This window comes from Adelges cooleyi, unplaced genomic scaffold (genome assembly GCF_023614345.1).
Source record: "Adelges cooleyi isolate 19-005CV unplaced genomic scaffold, UGA_ACOO_1.1 ACOO_flye_CR_arks_rails_tigmint_CR_PRNA_1, whole genome shotgun sequence".
In the NCBI taxonomy this organism is placed as follows: domain Eukaryota; kingdom Metazoa; phylum Arthropoda; class Insecta; order Hemiptera; family Adelgidae; genus Adelges; species Adelges cooleyi.
In genome coordinates, this window is record NW_026095751.1 from 4,068,450 (window position 1) to 4,085,397 (window position 16,948).

At 32.4% G+C, this 16,948-nt stretch overlaps 1 protein-coding gene across 3 annotated transcripts in view; it reads left to right on the forward strand.

Annotated features, from left to right (window-relative positions):
* The window catches only part of LOC126833091 (scavenger receptor class B member 1), a 65,333-nt gene that overhangs the window by 24,283 nt on the left and 24,102 nt on the right, over positions 1-16,948 (forward strand). For 2 of the 3 annotated variants that reach the window (XM_050564243.1, XM_050564245.1), the window contains exon 2: positions 14,614-14,978. In XM_050564243.1, the coding sequence (XP_050420200.1) occupies positions 14,744-14,978 (235 nt within the window). In that variant the 5' untranslated portion in view covers positions 14,614-14,743. Of the gene's footprint in view, positions 1-9,561; positions 9,825-14,613; positions 14,979-16,948 lie in introns of those variants that run through there. The other variant, XM_050564251.1, reaches the window with a different exon arrangement.

Sequence of the window (16,948 nt, forward strand, 5' to 3'; positions counted from 1 at the left end):
TGCAACAAAATATAGTTAATTATTATTCCATATTTAAGAATGTGCAAAATTTCTAAGACGTTTTGTCTGCGATTTTTCAAGTCAACTATTTTGGACTCAAGCGGGTGCCTCCCTAATAAAATATTTATGGAATAGTTTTTGCTTTACCACACCGTTGTGGTATGTGGGAAAAACCACAAAAGACACACCGCGCTGGTAGTTTTATGACTTATCGTTTAAGTTAATAGCGTGATCGCGTACAACGCTGCAAGAAGATAGCTTTATTTAACGGTTTGCTATTTTCTTAAGTGATGTATTTCTGATTTTGAAAAGTTCAGTTTACCCAAAAAAAAAGCTAGTAGAAGCGTTAATTGTGTCACCGCGGTTTTTTTTTACTGTAATTTTCACCGAATTAATTTTATTACATTAAATGTTGCCAGTTTGCAATACTGGGTAAAAAAATTAAAGACAAATAATTTTAAAAAATTAAAAAAAAAAAAGCATTACCTAGCGCTAGTATTGTATTGGAAAAAATTATAGTTTAAAGTTCCAAATTCAATGTAATAGAGTTTAGAACGAAAAGAAAATGTAGGCAAGGCACTCAGAGTAGGCAATTTAAATACTTTTAGATACGTTGTTTGACTAATGCGCGCGGATCGATTATTATTATTATTGTTAATGTTAATGTAAATCAACGACCGGTCGTTAATTCGTTATCCGTTTTTAGTTTAGATCAAACGGTCATTGTCGTTAAAATGTTTAGTTTTTCTTTGAATAGTTATTTTCACTCGGCCGCAGTTGTATACTATTAGATCATATTGCCGGCCCGACCATAACCAGTTGTGTGTTGCTTTGCGCTATGCACTTGGGTTGCCCAATACAGTTTTGTAACGACTGCATGTACATATTTTATTTTATTGATGATGAGACATTATGATTAAGTACAACAATGTATCTGACCGTATTATTTTGCCGGATCATCGATTCGGACACAGATTTCCGTTGAAAACGCACAATGTTTGTTTGCGTTTGTCACAATAATAATAATAATATGCAAAGCCCTATTTTAATAAAAAAAAACCTGACAATATATTTGCTGAACATTAAATTACAAAAATAGAATAATAGTAGAAAAAAATTAAATGCATTTTATACTATTTAATTTGCAAACCGTCGATAAGACACATTGTACAAGTATGATTTTACAATAATGTTTGCTTTGGACATAAGAAAATGTGCCTAAACCTAACCAACCTAACCTAACCTAACCTAACCTAACCTAACCTAGTCAATTAACCATAACGTTAATTGGTTGCAATGTCTTTTACCTTTGAACGTGCGATTTTGGTTTGAAAAAATTGCTAGTCCTTGGGGTAATCATCAGGAGGCGGTACATACCCATTGTATAATAGTGTATCACTGTCATTTAAAAACAAAAACCAAACAAGTTAAAAAAACTCCAATTATTTTTTTGTGCACGTACAATTGTACAAGACTTAAGCTGCTGATGAATCTTTTGTTTTACAATAATTATTTGAAGTCATTACTTTGATTGTTTAATCTTAAATTTGAGACGAGGACCTAAAATTAAAAATTGTATTACTCGCAGAATTAATTGGAAAAAACCAACCCACCACATTTGATTAAATTCTCAATTTTTTTATTGTTTATACAAATATTGTGTTGGGAACATTTTTTTTGGCTCAAACAAAATTGCATTTTGGGGAAAATATGATTTAAAAAAATAAATAAATAACATATAAGTTATACATCAATATTACTATCAAGGATTTTGATTGAGTATGTTTACCCGACTATTACCAATCCGGATAGTTTCTAAAGTCACACGAACTAGATAATTACTTAAATAAGTATTTGAAATGTATACCAATGCACACAGGTGGCCTCCTTCTCACTGTCCCGTCACTGTTGATCTTTACTCGAATTTACTTATTGTAGAATAGTCTTGAAAAATGTTAAGTAAATTTTAAAAAAGGTATTTTTTTCATGGCTCAACGTTTACAGTATTTAATAAGCTATTGCGAATTGCGTTTGAACTGAAACAGAGTGAAATTTAACCAACCACCGTCTTACATACATACTCAAAAATTTCACATCATACATTTTATTTGACACGGTGTTTTCATTTTATCTACTTATCTAGATAATATATCTCCTTAGTTTTTATCATTATTATTATTAGTTAGTGTTATTTCCTTTTTTTTTTTACTCTCCCTCACTTCTTCTTGGTTAGGTTAGGTTATGCACACATCAATACTAACATTTTTTTTTGTGTTATAATATGACTCATGTCTATTAAATTATTATTAACCCATAAACGTGTACCGCGATTGGGAAATGTTTCTACGGTTAATTTGTTCAGTATATTATAATATCATTTCAACGAATAACAATATGTTTATTTTATTTCTCGAGCTCATACGTCATTGTTACAATGACGTTATAATATAGTTCTCACATCACTCTCATCGCAAACAAATTGTTTTTAAGGTGCGCAAAACTTATAATTACCTCAATTCGCCTCGACACCCTGTTAGTTGTTATTGTCATTATATTTTTTGTTTTCCATTTAAATACACACAGACAACACTGTTGGTTGTGGATTATTTTTTTTTATAAATTAATTTTTTTTTCCTCGTACAGCACACTTACCTCGTCACTTACGAGGTCGATGGAAAACATAAAAAACGTTGATTAAACAGTAGGTAAACGAATTATTAAACTTATCACAATGGATGAGCACGAGGTGCGCTCATTAGGATACAAGATCTTTTATCTGCATGACTAATGTGCACACCGTATTGTGTTTTCCATAAAAGTGGCATTGACGAGCAGCAATAGTTGTACCATTGGAAATCGACATTTCCAGTCGAGAATCTGATCTTGAAGTTATGTAGATAATTTTTTTTTATTTGTAAAATACCGCGTTATCGAAAAATATGGCCAAGGTCGAGGAGATGTAGGCACACACACAGCCAAGGCGAAAGTAGTAGAAATTAGACACCGACAATTATTATTAAATGTTGTTTATACCATCAATTGTTTTTTTTTTTTGAAAATAATTAATATAAAAATTAAATAATATAACTTTTGTTTGAAAATATTTTGAAATTCCGAAAACAATGTTGGCGACACCGATTGCAAACTGTGTTTATTTGATTTTGATTGGATAATCGGTTATCGATATTGAATAAATAGCAATTATAACAATCGAATAACTGCTACAATAACAAGATCAAATTACACAAAGAAATATTTTGTGCTATTAGTCTCAGAGCTGTTGACATTTTTATGATCAACACAAAGTGGCAAAAAAATAATCAATCTTATTTTAAACCCGAGACAAGTAAAAATGAAAATTATACTAAGTGAAAATGCTATACAAATAATTTATACTGAGCTTCGTTATGAGACGGTTAGTTGTTAAAAATCTATTTATATACTTTTTTTTTTTTATGTTTGGAGACAACAACTAAACAAAATGCAATTGTTCAACATTTTAAAACAGTGATGATATTCCACTTCGTTTTAGTAGATTATAAGTTTGAAGGCTAAACTGTGTGTATCTCACCTACTATAACAGATTTTTTACATCAGAATAACAATAATAATTATAGGGTAGGGAAATAATAAAATTAAAAAAAGCGTTCACTTTGAATACTTAATTGTCCTCGTGTACGCATGTAAGATATGTCGTCCATATCTTAAGAGCAACACGGTGCCAAGCAAGCACTTATATGTGTATTAATAGGTACTACGTTTTAATGTCAGGAAATAATATTATAATAATTGTTTTCATACCAAACATATTAAGAAAAAATATGTATATATTGCACGTTATACGCTATTAAATGCATATTAACATGACGTGTACATATAAAAGTATGAACGCGGGTATTTCCAAAGACATTTATTATTATTTTTTTTTTTTCATTTAAACAAAACAGCGGCGGAATACAATATAAAAAATGATTTAAAATTAATATTTTCAGCGCGTTAAAAAAGTTTGAGCTTATAATATATTACTATTATAACGATTGTATTTTATTCCTTTTTTATTTTTTTTTTTCGTACCAGCAGACCTTGTAACCAGTTTTGTCATTTTTATTAAATGTTTTTAATTTTTTTTTTAATGCGAATACGTCAAAAATAATTTCCTAGTAAATAAATTTACATATTACTAAGCGCGTGGACGACGACCGGAATGGTTTTGCCAGGCACTTCCGGTGTCGTGTGAAATATTATTTTGTTTTATCATCACAAGCGATAGACAACGGTAATAATAAACTACAATTATTAATGTTTATCAGCACAATAATAATAAGATGAAAAAAATCGATTACCTGTAATCGCACAACTTGAGTATAAGCTGAAAACAAAACAAAATAATCTAACTAATGTTAAAACAAACCCGTTCTGGTGTGTTTTGAAACAAACTGATAACAGATTCGGATTCGCCGCCAAAAAAAAAAAAAATTCCACAACGCAGTGTGGCCAACTCTTTTTCCCAATTTGTTCGAATCATGCTAGTTTTCCATAATGCGGTTTATCACAAAATCAAAACTAGCGTGGCCAAAAAAAATAGGGAAATTAGTTGGCCATACTGGTTTACAGAATTTCTTTTTGTCGATGGCGATTTTGTTTTCAGTTTACAGTTTGACACAATTCGATTTACCATAAATCAAATTGTATAATACAGTGTGGCCAACTCATTTTCCCTTTTTTTTTTTTTTTTTGGATAATGAAAACATAATCAATTTTTCCACTTATTTGCGCGTTGTAAAATTTCCAGACATGGTACACAATATTACACGTTTAAAAATTACAATTATGGGTTCGCACAAACGTTGGTAGTAAGTTTCATTGGGTAAAAATAGATATTTTTGGAGGTTCCTTAACATCATTCAGTGACAGACAGTGACGACAGTTGGGTTACAATATTTTTTGTCCACCGATCAAACATCATCGTAACGATTATTAATTAATTGTTAAACGTTCTCAAGAACGAATTTTATTTTCACAAACAATTCATATAATATAGAGAGCTTAGACATTATACTGGGTGTGTGTGTGTTTTTTTTCTTTCTAATAACATCACTCTGCGGTTTTCTGTGTTATCCAAACGCCGTGCCATGCCATATATACCGATGCACATTACATTGCACAAAAATATATTATTTTCTAAGTGTGTGAGTATGCAAGAGACTGTGTAAACTCAGCGGCGCACACAATGTTTACACGGTAAAACAATAATAATAATCTACCATCTTATCGCGTTGGCCGAATTCAATGGTAAAAAATATAATATAATAATACAAATCCACCTTGCCCGACTGCTAAATTTAAATTACATATTTTCATTGATGAACAGCTAATCTAGGTACTGTAATATCGTTTGGCAGTCAGTCATTGGGATCACACATATTATATATATTTTTTAATCGGTAATTTCGCTTTCTAAAGAATTAATTTTCTCATCAATTAAATCACAACGTGTAACGTACGATTATGTGTTGCTTTTGTGGCTAACAAAATGCTGTGTATAAGAGATGTATTATGCATTTCTTGACAAAAGACCGTCTCGGCGACAAACCACACACACCTATTGTAATAGTTGTTTGTATTCATTATTATTGTTATTTATCCGTATTTCGCAACACGATAATTCGCGAAAAATACCAAGGATCATTTGTGCTTTTTTTGGCCACGACAATCCGAAGGGGGACGCACACACACAATACAGCTTGTTCGTAGCTTGGCTAACACACACGGAGGCTGTCCGTCCTGTGTGTGCAATTGTGATATTGTTAAGTGTGCCATTGTTGTTATTCGGCTGCAGTAGTCGCATTTTATATAGCCAATGTTAGGCGATCCGATCTAGATCTCAGCTATAACAGTCGAGAATCTCTTGTGATGATTTGGATTTACCATTTGATTGACCACGGAGGAAATAACTAAAAATGATCCAGGGCTTCGCAGTCCCATCCTTGTACCTCTACGGTTAAGGTCAACAAACGGTTAAGCTTTATTTCCTTCGAATTCTAGAATGCCTGAATTAGATCATCTAAAAATACAATTAAAATGGGCGAGTGTAACGCCCAGAAACTATGAAACATTTTGTGCTAACACCTCAATATTGGCAATGATACAACGAGATACCTCTTGTGTACTCATTACGCTAGTAGTAAATTAGATTAAGAAGGTATAAGTCGGCAAGTGTTAGCGTGTTATGTTATAACAATAGTATGAAAGTGGCCACTGTGAGAATGTGTAGGTAGTAAACGATCATTTTGAGTGAAGGTTAACAATTAAGGGCACCGCCAACCAAAAGAAAACAAACATAAATAAGTTGTTTCCATGACAGAGACCTACACAAATATGGAATTTCCTAGTCTGGATTCCATCCGGGACTAAACAAAATAATATATTTTAAATCATATTATTAAAATAAACAAATTTTAATGGCCACCAGTGTTGGCGGCTACTTAATTTCAGGCCCACGGTTGGACGGTAGACGTATAACAGTGTTGTAATTTGTGGATGGTGTCTTCAAGTGTTGATAAATTTTAGCAATCTAGTTTGTTAGAAATTTACCTTTGTTCGAAACCAGCAGACCACCGCCTTCCCTATGACTAATTTCCAGAACACATCATTAATAGTGGGACATTAAGTGCTGAACAATAGTAAATTCCCCATTAATTTATGCATATAGAACGTTAGATGCTATAGTAACGACCAATTCAGCATCGTTGTCAGATTCTTAATTTTAAAATATATATATATATACTAAATTTTATTGCCAATCGATTCATCACTTAAATCTATGACTGAATATTTTTTTTTCTGTGCTACACTGGTCAATTCTATTCAGGCCTTATGCTGTAATGGTTTCGCGTTGATTGAAATCAAATGGTTACTTTCAAATTTACTCACTGACTTAACCCTTTAGAGTTTCACACTTTCCACATGGATACAGCTGATGTATTGTGGTTGGGGGTCATTCAAAAATTTGCTTGGTCATCAAACCACTGCTACTTAGCGCCCGGAATGTTTTATGGATTCCATTCGTTCATTCTCCATCTGAAATCATCAAAGCCACGGATATATGTGTAAGAATTCTGGTTGAAAATTAATTACCTAGGGTAAAATAACATTTTAGACAATGTGCATCGTACAGAGCGCAGCGCCCCCCGTGGTTAATGCCCTTACTTTTAGTAGGGCGTACATTTATTTGAGCCACTTGGAATTTCTTCTAAAAATGTAAAAAGTAAACATTTTACATTTAACATTTTTCAACGCTTTCTCGTGGGACTAATAGCTTGCGCTGCGTGTCCTCATGCACGGTGTCTTATGTGTATTAGATAGTAGATAGTACTAGATTAGGGACTTAACAATCGCTCTAATTACCGTTGATTGCGAGACGTTCAATGTTCACTCCTATCGAGTCTGCGATCCGGGTTGAGGTCAGAGCCACCCCTCGTTTTACACACACTGACACCTGTTCAAAGCGAGATCTGCTCAGTTATCGGACACGCCGGTATACACACACCTTAAGATAATGTAGGAAAAAAAAATATGTAGACACGCGATAGCCTAACCGGCCGTAACCTTGTGAACGATTAAGACCAACACACACATTAAAAATTAAAATATTTATTATTATGCGAAACGAAAATTCGAAACAAATATCTCCGACACATTGTTTTCTTTTTTTTTTCTTTTTTAACTGCCGGTATTCACGCCGATCAACCGTTATGAAATTTAATTGTGTGTATGCGTTACGACAACCGGCCAGATAATAATGTAACACCTTAAATGTATAATATATATATTTAATAATAATAATCGGACATGACGATATCATAATTTGCGACGGATTTCAGAACAGGACACTGGTTTCCTTTTCATAAACTAATTTTCGAACAGCCCACTGGAAAAGGGATAATATTCCTCAGCAGCTAACTTTCAAGAAAACCGTTTAATTCTTATGTAATTTGGTACAATTCTTGCAATAGTTTATAAATTAAGTTTCAATAATATAATATTGTAATATTATCTTTTTTCCATTCAGCTGTTGGATTTAGTTTATGTTATTATACTTTACAATACTAATAGAAATCGTTAAAAATAGAACTCTAAAGATGTAGTACGTTACAGTTTACAAGTCTTAAAAGATCATAGCGCTCTGGAAAACATTAAATTTTTTAATAACTTTGGGTGACTCTTTACAACATTAGTTTACTGTTAAATAAATTGTTGGACTGTAGTTGGATTTTTTTCATGTTGTATTAAAATGTTAGAGAATATTCTTCAAACGTCTACCTTTTTTAGTATTTTCTAGAGCTTTTGAAACTGTTGGTACTTTAATGGCAATATATATTAATTATTGATTTAGAATAGTTTGCTTAAGATGCAACACCTCATATGTAATTTTTCGGCCAAATCAAGTTGGCCACACTGTTTAATTTAAATTTTCCCGAGCAATATGATAAAGTAAATAAATAAAGCTATAATCGAATAATGGCTGCATGGTTTATAATGTTACACTGAATGGTAATTGAAACTGATTTTTTTGCTCTCCTGAAAAGTTGAAAACAATGAGATAAAAGGTGTTTCATACTTAAGCGTGGTGAAAGCAGTGTTGTCAAATCCAGGGATTTATCCCTATATTTAGATTTTAAGTCATTTTCTATGGATTTTATCCTGAAATATGAGTAATTAATGTTCACTTCATTGTAAAATCTAACTAATATTTATCATAATGTTAACTGTTGTCAATAGGACTCCGGCAAACGGCATACGACAAATAAGATAATCACATTTTGTTTTATGACTATTCAGATTTTAAGGTAATGACAGAATAATAGCAGGTACATTAAGTAGCAAAAAACCTATATATATATATATATATATATATATATATATATATATATATATATATATTTAGGGATTTTTTTGATAACTTTCTTGGAAATTTGACTTGGTCTATTTGGCAACACTGCACCAAAGTGGTAAGAAACTAGCGTCATGTCCTTAACGAATCATGCTGTATATTTTTCATTAAGTTTGTTTTGTATAGTAATTTATTTCGGCAATTACTGTGTCTGTACCTGGATATTATTATGCTTTTACGTATGTCTCCCCGGCTATAGGATATTGTTTGCGCATGTGAATTATTTCAATCGCCATCGCCAATGACGAACAACAAACTAACGCATCATAGACTAGTATTTTTTTTTTTTCGCATATTATTCCATCATGTTTACCTGCGTAGGTCCCCGGAGATTTTTCCAATAAGTTTGCCAGCATAAATACCCGTTACCGTCGACACCCTCGGTAAGGTCAACCGGTGCCTCCGAACCGACGTGTATCGCGTCAATATTATGCTAATGGTCGTCGTTGATATATAATAAATATTTTCTGAAAAAAAAACCCCCCATAAGGAAGTGAAATAGTATAATATGAGTTTATTGCGGCGGCGGCGGTTGTAATGCTGAATGGAAAACGTTTATGAATCACACACACTGCACTGTCTGTATAACAAAACAAATCGAATAACTGGCGTTCATTCGGTGACCGACCGGCGAAACTCGAACACTTGATAAAAAAATTAAATAATAATACACATATTGTACAAAATAAACGTTCACGGTTGACGGTGTTTTTATTTTATTTATTTCAATCGAATTTTTTTCGTTTAACCGCTTTTAGTGCTGTCAGCGCGAATTATTAATAATTTAAACCCAATTCAAATGGATACACACTTTGGATAAAATATTCGGATTACCTTTATGGATGTATCGTTTTACCCTGGAACATATCATGTAAGTCTAAAACAGCCATTTTTGTAAATAATATTAACTAAGACAATCATCATCTCCTTGCGGCTAGCAAGTGCGACTTGGAAATGTTTAAACTCTTACTATTTTCTACGGTTTGCTCCTTAAGACAAATAGAAAGAGACAAACACACTCAACAATCTAATAACTTAAAAACTATTCTCTCAAGTTTTCATAGAATTTTCTAAGGACCATCTTTCAAAATCCGGCTTTTCTTTCCTTTTTTTTTATTAAGATTTCAACTAAAGATCATAACATCTTGGCAAACATAATAAAACAGATAGGTATACACGGTTATTTCTCCTTACCTCGTTAAGCCATTATTTTCTTGGCGGAAAAACAAATAAATAAATAAAATTTGAAACACAATTTCCAACAAGAATTTTCTGCCAACTCTCAAATAAATAATAATAAAAAAAAATTGTTGGCGAAAAACTCTACTTATTTTTTTTGTGAAAACTTGAAGTTGACTTGAATTGAGTATAAATTACAAAGTTATAAATTAAATTTCAATAACAGTACAATCAAAGTATAAGACAAGTGAGGTACAAAGAATTGGAGACCTACTATGTATATCTTTAATATATTACACACTTACTTAAACACACTTAAAGCATGTGAAAACTTGTTTAATGTTAAATTATTTCAATAAAAATCACTAGTTTGTCGATAGAGAAAAATGGTCGATTATAATTTTGGAATATTCTAAATTTTCGCATATCAGTTTCTAAGTACACATTTTTTTTGCGTTTGGGCTATGAAAAAAAAAAATTATAAAAGCGTTTTTTTTTTTTGAAGGACAACGATTTAAATTTTCAAATTGACCATAAGTGCTGTTAAATACATTTTAAGTACCCGTCTGTGTGTATATATGGTATCAATTACCTTGTTATTGTTTTACATGTTCTTCTTTGAACGCCGATGACTTGATGTAAAATAATAATAACAATACCCACGTCTAATAATAATTAAGTAGAGTTATTCGACACTAAATACTTTTTATACGATAAAAATGAAACGTATTATATCCACCCGACGATAGTATTAAAATAAATTACATATATATATATATATATATATATATATATACATATTATTATAAAACGTGTGCGGTTTTAATTGCGCCATTAAGCGAACATGATTAGTGCAAATGCCGATGTGTGATCATGAGGTGATCTTGAAAATTGTAAAAAAAATAAATAATAATAAAAAAAAAATAGGAAGTAAATACGACAAACGTTTGCAGAGTCATTGAAAACGTAATAATAATTGACTCGTGTGATCTTCGGTGATCGTATAGTAATAATATTGTGGGGAAAAAAACACCGCCATATTATACCGGAACTTTGCTGATTTAATGCAACAGGAAGTTCGGTCGACTATAACTTACCGCGCGACAAGGTTGACATCCCAGCCTAAAGGGTTGTATCCATCCGACCGGATGTAAACGTGACTTATTACTTGCTTTATTGGGGTTTCACAAAATGTTTATTCCCGTTTTTTTCAAATTATTCACTTTATACCGTTTAAAAATACACACTTAACGCACCAAACTGACTTTTGTTAAACGTTATCTTTTGTTAAATTGTTATTGTTTATATTCAGGTTATTACCAGTGTACTGGTTACCGGATAAACGGTATATAAATAAGCAGTTAATTAATATTATTATCATACGGGGTGTTATCGATGATAAACAGCTGATAACGCGCATTTCCATTATCACCGTTTTAACGCAAAACATTGATAACAAAATTTAACTATACGTACATTTTTACATATTTTATACTTATAAATTTTGTTATTCGTTTCGTATAATTAAAATTGAGTTTATTTAGTGGGAAATATGTCGTCATGGTTTCGACTTCGGTACAGACAATATTGTTTAAGTTGTTACAAAAAAAAAAAAACAATTGCAGTTATAATGATTTTATTTAAGTATAAGAAATTATGGATAAAGATATCCAAATCGGAGTTGGAAAATGTGAAATACTTACACGAGGAAACTGAAAAAACCAAACTCGGCCTACCGTTTGACCGTGACCCGAATAGTGTATTATACAATATAGTGAGTAGTATATAATTCCTGTAAAACAAGTTATTGTTTATACATAATACTATTTTATCAACATTAGGCTCCGCACAGGCCGATCACCGTGTTTTTTTCTCCATAGAGAACCCAATAACGTTTAATTAAAATACAATATATAACTACCACGAATTGGCAAGTATCATGTTTAAGTTGACTGTAATGTACATTTCGTTTTTAACGCATAAATTTAATATTATTGTTGCAGTTTTGAAAACAATTGGCTAATTTTTTTTTTTATTATTCAACGAAAAACCCAATAACTTAAGCCGTTCAGCCGAATCAGCTTGGTTTAGTTTTATTCGTTTGGTCTACATTTTTTATTCACAAAATGCGCAATAAGCATTAGGTATACAATAATGGTTCTAGAACATTTATACATTATCATTACACTAAGTAAACACGTTTCTCCAAAACCAAAATAACTGTGGTAATTTTAGAGTTGACCCTTTAAGCAAATTTGCAAGATTATTTGAAGATTGATTAAACAAAAAAACAAAAAAAAACATCAAAATATCATTTATAATATAATATTTAAAATTAATTATATAAACTAAGAATGTTAATTTTCGTCTTAATACGTTTCAACTTTAAACATTTGTAGTAACTATTTGATTTTTTTATTTGATTACAAAATTCAATGTCGCGTTAAAAAAAAAAAGAAAGAAATAATCGTTTTTTAATCGTTTCAAAGTATTTGGCAAATATTATTGTTTTCCAATCGTCGAGTGACATTATTGTTGGTACAACTTATTTACAGAATATATTATGTGTATATATTTTAATATATATAGTTTGACTTGAGAAGGTATACCAGACTTAATAATATTGTTATCAGAGAGGCCACATATGACAATATTATTATATTTCATAAGGTAAAAACGCACACAAAGGTCAATGTTCAGCCGACAATCTCTGTCGAGTGTATTTTCATGTGTATATATATATATTTTTTTTTTATGTTTACAAATGATAAAGCAACGTTATCGGCAGACGGAATATTGTTTTTTAGATTTCGAATTCAGGGCTACAACCTGTACGAGCCGTGAGATAATTATTTACAGAAATAATAATAATAATAATATAACAGTGGAAAAACTCAATATTTCTCTGTATTAACCGTTAGAATATTATCGTTATTAAAAATTCGTATACCGTTCTCTTCGATGATATATTTTAAATACTACACTATGCCTTGAACTCGTTTAAATACTTCCACTTAAAAACCGTCGACGGAAAGGTCATTTTTATATTTTAAAAAAAAACATTAACCCTAAGGACATGTTTGTGTTTTGGTAGAGGATAGGGTCTAGGTCGCTCTGAATGCGAGCAAAACCGTCGCATGTCGCATCTTCTTAGTGAAACCAATGGAAATGGCTAAGATTTCTCTTACTTATTTCCCACAATTAATACACATATGTGTACAAAGTTTGATTCGATCGAACGAGCCCAATGCGGAGTTGCTAAATAGAAAACGAAAATCCGGTCAATGGCTATTACTTAACAAAACGCATACATACAGCTTCTGTTAGCTGGCCAATAAAAATTGAATAATATTATGTAAATGCGATTCATCCGACGCTATTAATAAACATAAACGGGCGGAGACAAAATTAACATAATATAAAAAAAAAACTGCAAATTACTTAACTGCGCGATAGGCCGTAGAATAATATTATGTATCATTAGGAGGGCACCACCGCTGAACAAATGCTTGTTGATCTAGTGGTAGTAATTACAATTTTTACTATGAAACAAATAAATCATTAAAAATCAAATACTATTTTTATGAGTAACATTATGGAGGACTTTTATCCACCTTAAGATTTAGCAGAACTCTGAATCGCTTATGTAGTAAGCAAAAAGGTGAGCTGCAGTGTGACCAGAATACCGAAAATACATTTCCTCGTTTCAGTTACGGTGTTATCATATGCAATTTTAATTTATCGATTAATAAGAATTACACGGTGCAGCGTTTAACAAACTTACTTGTAAAAAAGTATTTATTTTCGTTTAAAGTGGTCACACTGTCGCTCGCCTTCTTGATTACTTCGTCATGGCGTCACCAGACTTACTCTTTGCTCTAAACCCAATTTTGTTGACTTCTTCTGGACTGTGCTTGGTGGTTTGATCGTCACTGGGAACTTTACTTGGCTTACATAGCTGTGGTGAAATTTGGATAGCCCTGTAGGTAACAATTATTTTTTCTTTCAAATCTGTGTTTATCTGTGTTTATCACCGCGTTATCGGTGGTCTTTGGACACGTGCTCGATAACCACCGTGTCGGCCGCGGTTGCAGCCGAAGGGAACTGGGCAGTCACTCGGTTCCCAGGGGGACACCTGTTCGGTGAACTCGTGAATCCCTGTGATTCGACAACAACATGCTATTATAATATACCGTCGTCACACTTTTCGCCACGGGTCAATCGGGTCGTGAACGATTGAACGTTAAAAAAAAAATAACAACAATAATAATACCGAGAAAAAGTATTTAAAAATTGTCGCGCCGTCAGCAAAACCGAACATCGACTATTCGAATCGACCTAATTGCTGCGGAGAATTGTTTTTTGTTCAAATTGTGCATTTGCAGCGATAGCTCAGCAGGTGCATTGGCGGCGGCTTGCATGAGTAACGTTTACCTCGTTTGGTATTTAATTTTTTGGATTTTCGCTTTTTTTTTTTCCAGTATTGGACTTACTCAGAGCGGTTGCCCGAGCGCACCGCGAATGGGATCCGAGTGTATCGTCCGAATCTCAATCAGCTGAAAGTAGTCGTCGTCGTCGAAGATCCAGCCCGCAGTCTTTTGGTAAGCAACCATGGGCTTGTCTCCGATCAAATTGCCGTACCAGTCGTCGAAAAACCGATTGTTCGGCGTGCCTCCCCCCCGGCGCATGTCAGCCAGCTTTCAGCCCATACCCACGTTCAACGTCAACGACCCCTTTGGCAACCATGAACACCAACGGGCTCCCAACCGGCGAACGGGGAGCACCAGGACCAGGACCGGCGTGCCCATCAACATGCTCGTGTCGCACCAGAGGGGAATCAGTAACAGTGAGTAACGATTGTTGTCTTTCGGTTAAAAACACCAAGTCCTCACACTAGTCAGGTCGCCCCCAAAAAACCTAAAAGCGTTTTAGAAACAGCTGGTCAGGTCATCAGAGATCAGAGGATTAGCGCATTCCTCTCATCTCTGAACCCTCATCAATAACAGCGACCCCCAAAAACTATTTTAAAACGCGACGGTGTTTAGTAGCAAAAAAAAAAATACAAATTAGTTAATTAACTCTTCACTCTGTCAATCTGACCTTTGTGAATACATCTATTATGTTTATTGTACAGCATTGTCACAGATTGCATAAATACAAAAAAAAACACACCCCACGTATTTTTAATAACTTTAGTTCTGCCTTCGATGTAATTTTCTGATCTTAAACCATATAAAACTTCCCCCAAAAAAGCGAAATTAAAAAAAAATGTCCACTCCTTATAGGAGAGAAAGTATAATATGATTTTTATTGATTGTTAATATGCACAATGTTATATGTTTATTGTACTTCCAATTGAAAAAAAATATTAAAACCCATAGCGGTCAGTGATAAAAAACATAATTTATACCACCGTAACCATAAAAAATAATTCATTTATAACCTGTAACAAACATAAACAACTAGTAAAGTTTTGGTGACAAAAAAAAAATACAGACTGAACAACGGTTAAGACAAACATCACTGTGTAGGGTTGACAAATCACAGTGGCCATGTCACATAGATGACCGCCAGATGATTCCTTATAAACTTTTGTTGAGCCTTCATTTTATAGTTATTCGGTAAAAAGTAATTACACTAGTTGGAACAATATGAGACACTATGTAAACCCTTTAGAAGACCTTCAAATCAAATGTGGTTTTAGAGTAAAAAAAAAACCCACTAATAATCGGAAGTGAACGGTACGTCCAAACACAATTTGATACTCGATGAAATGAAATGTATTTTTAATAAAAACCTATCGATGAACTAAACACAATTTTAACGATCGTACGCCCTCGAAAATTTTGTCATCTTTCAATTATTTCGGTACAAATTAATAGATTCCATTTATAAAACCACTTAGGAGACTTGAAAAAAAAAATGTTTATTCGAGGCTATTTTTTGTCATTGAAGGTAGTCAGACGGCGGGACTTAATAAATTACCTATTGTTCGTCCCGAACAAATATTTGTATACTTTGTTGTTTATCGAATTAAGTTTTAAACGTAGGCTAAGATAGTGATGGCTGAAAAAATTAGCGAATTTACATAGAAAACAATAAAACCAAACCATTTGCCAATATTTTTGTGTATGCGTTGAATTTTGCCAAGATTATAATATAATAACATTATGTAATATCCCTATTTACAAGCAAATCAAGTTGGCCACACTGTTTTGTTTAAATTTTCGCGGGAAATCGACTAGCAGCGAGTACAGCTGATAAAGTCAATAGATAACGTTGCAATCGAATAATTGATAACATGATTCAGGTTAGCTCCAAGGTGGTCCCATATTGATTTCTTTGGTATTAGACCAAAACATACACCAGAGAATTGCCCAAAATCAAATCACAACACTTTTGTAAACAGCATACATTTTTAGAATTGTTTTGTTGTGTGTGAATTGTAGTTTCCTTGCTAATTAGGTTAGGTTAGGACCATACTAGGTCTAACCATCACTTAAATCTGTAAAATTAAAAATTAAAAGTTAAAATTACAAAAGTGACATAAGTAAGATTAGTTTAGGTTAGGTTAGGACCTTACCTGGTCTACTCATCACTTAAAACTGTAAAATTAAAAATTTTAAAAAAAGAACAACAAAAGTGGCATAAGTTAACTAAAAATCAAAAAATATATGTCTTATACATCAATTTTACAATACTTATTTATTGTTCATTTTTATTTAATTAAGAAATGAATCGTATGTTTTACTTGGTATACCGACTTCTTCAAAATTATAAAACAATTAATAATTATAAAATGAACTATAATTTTGT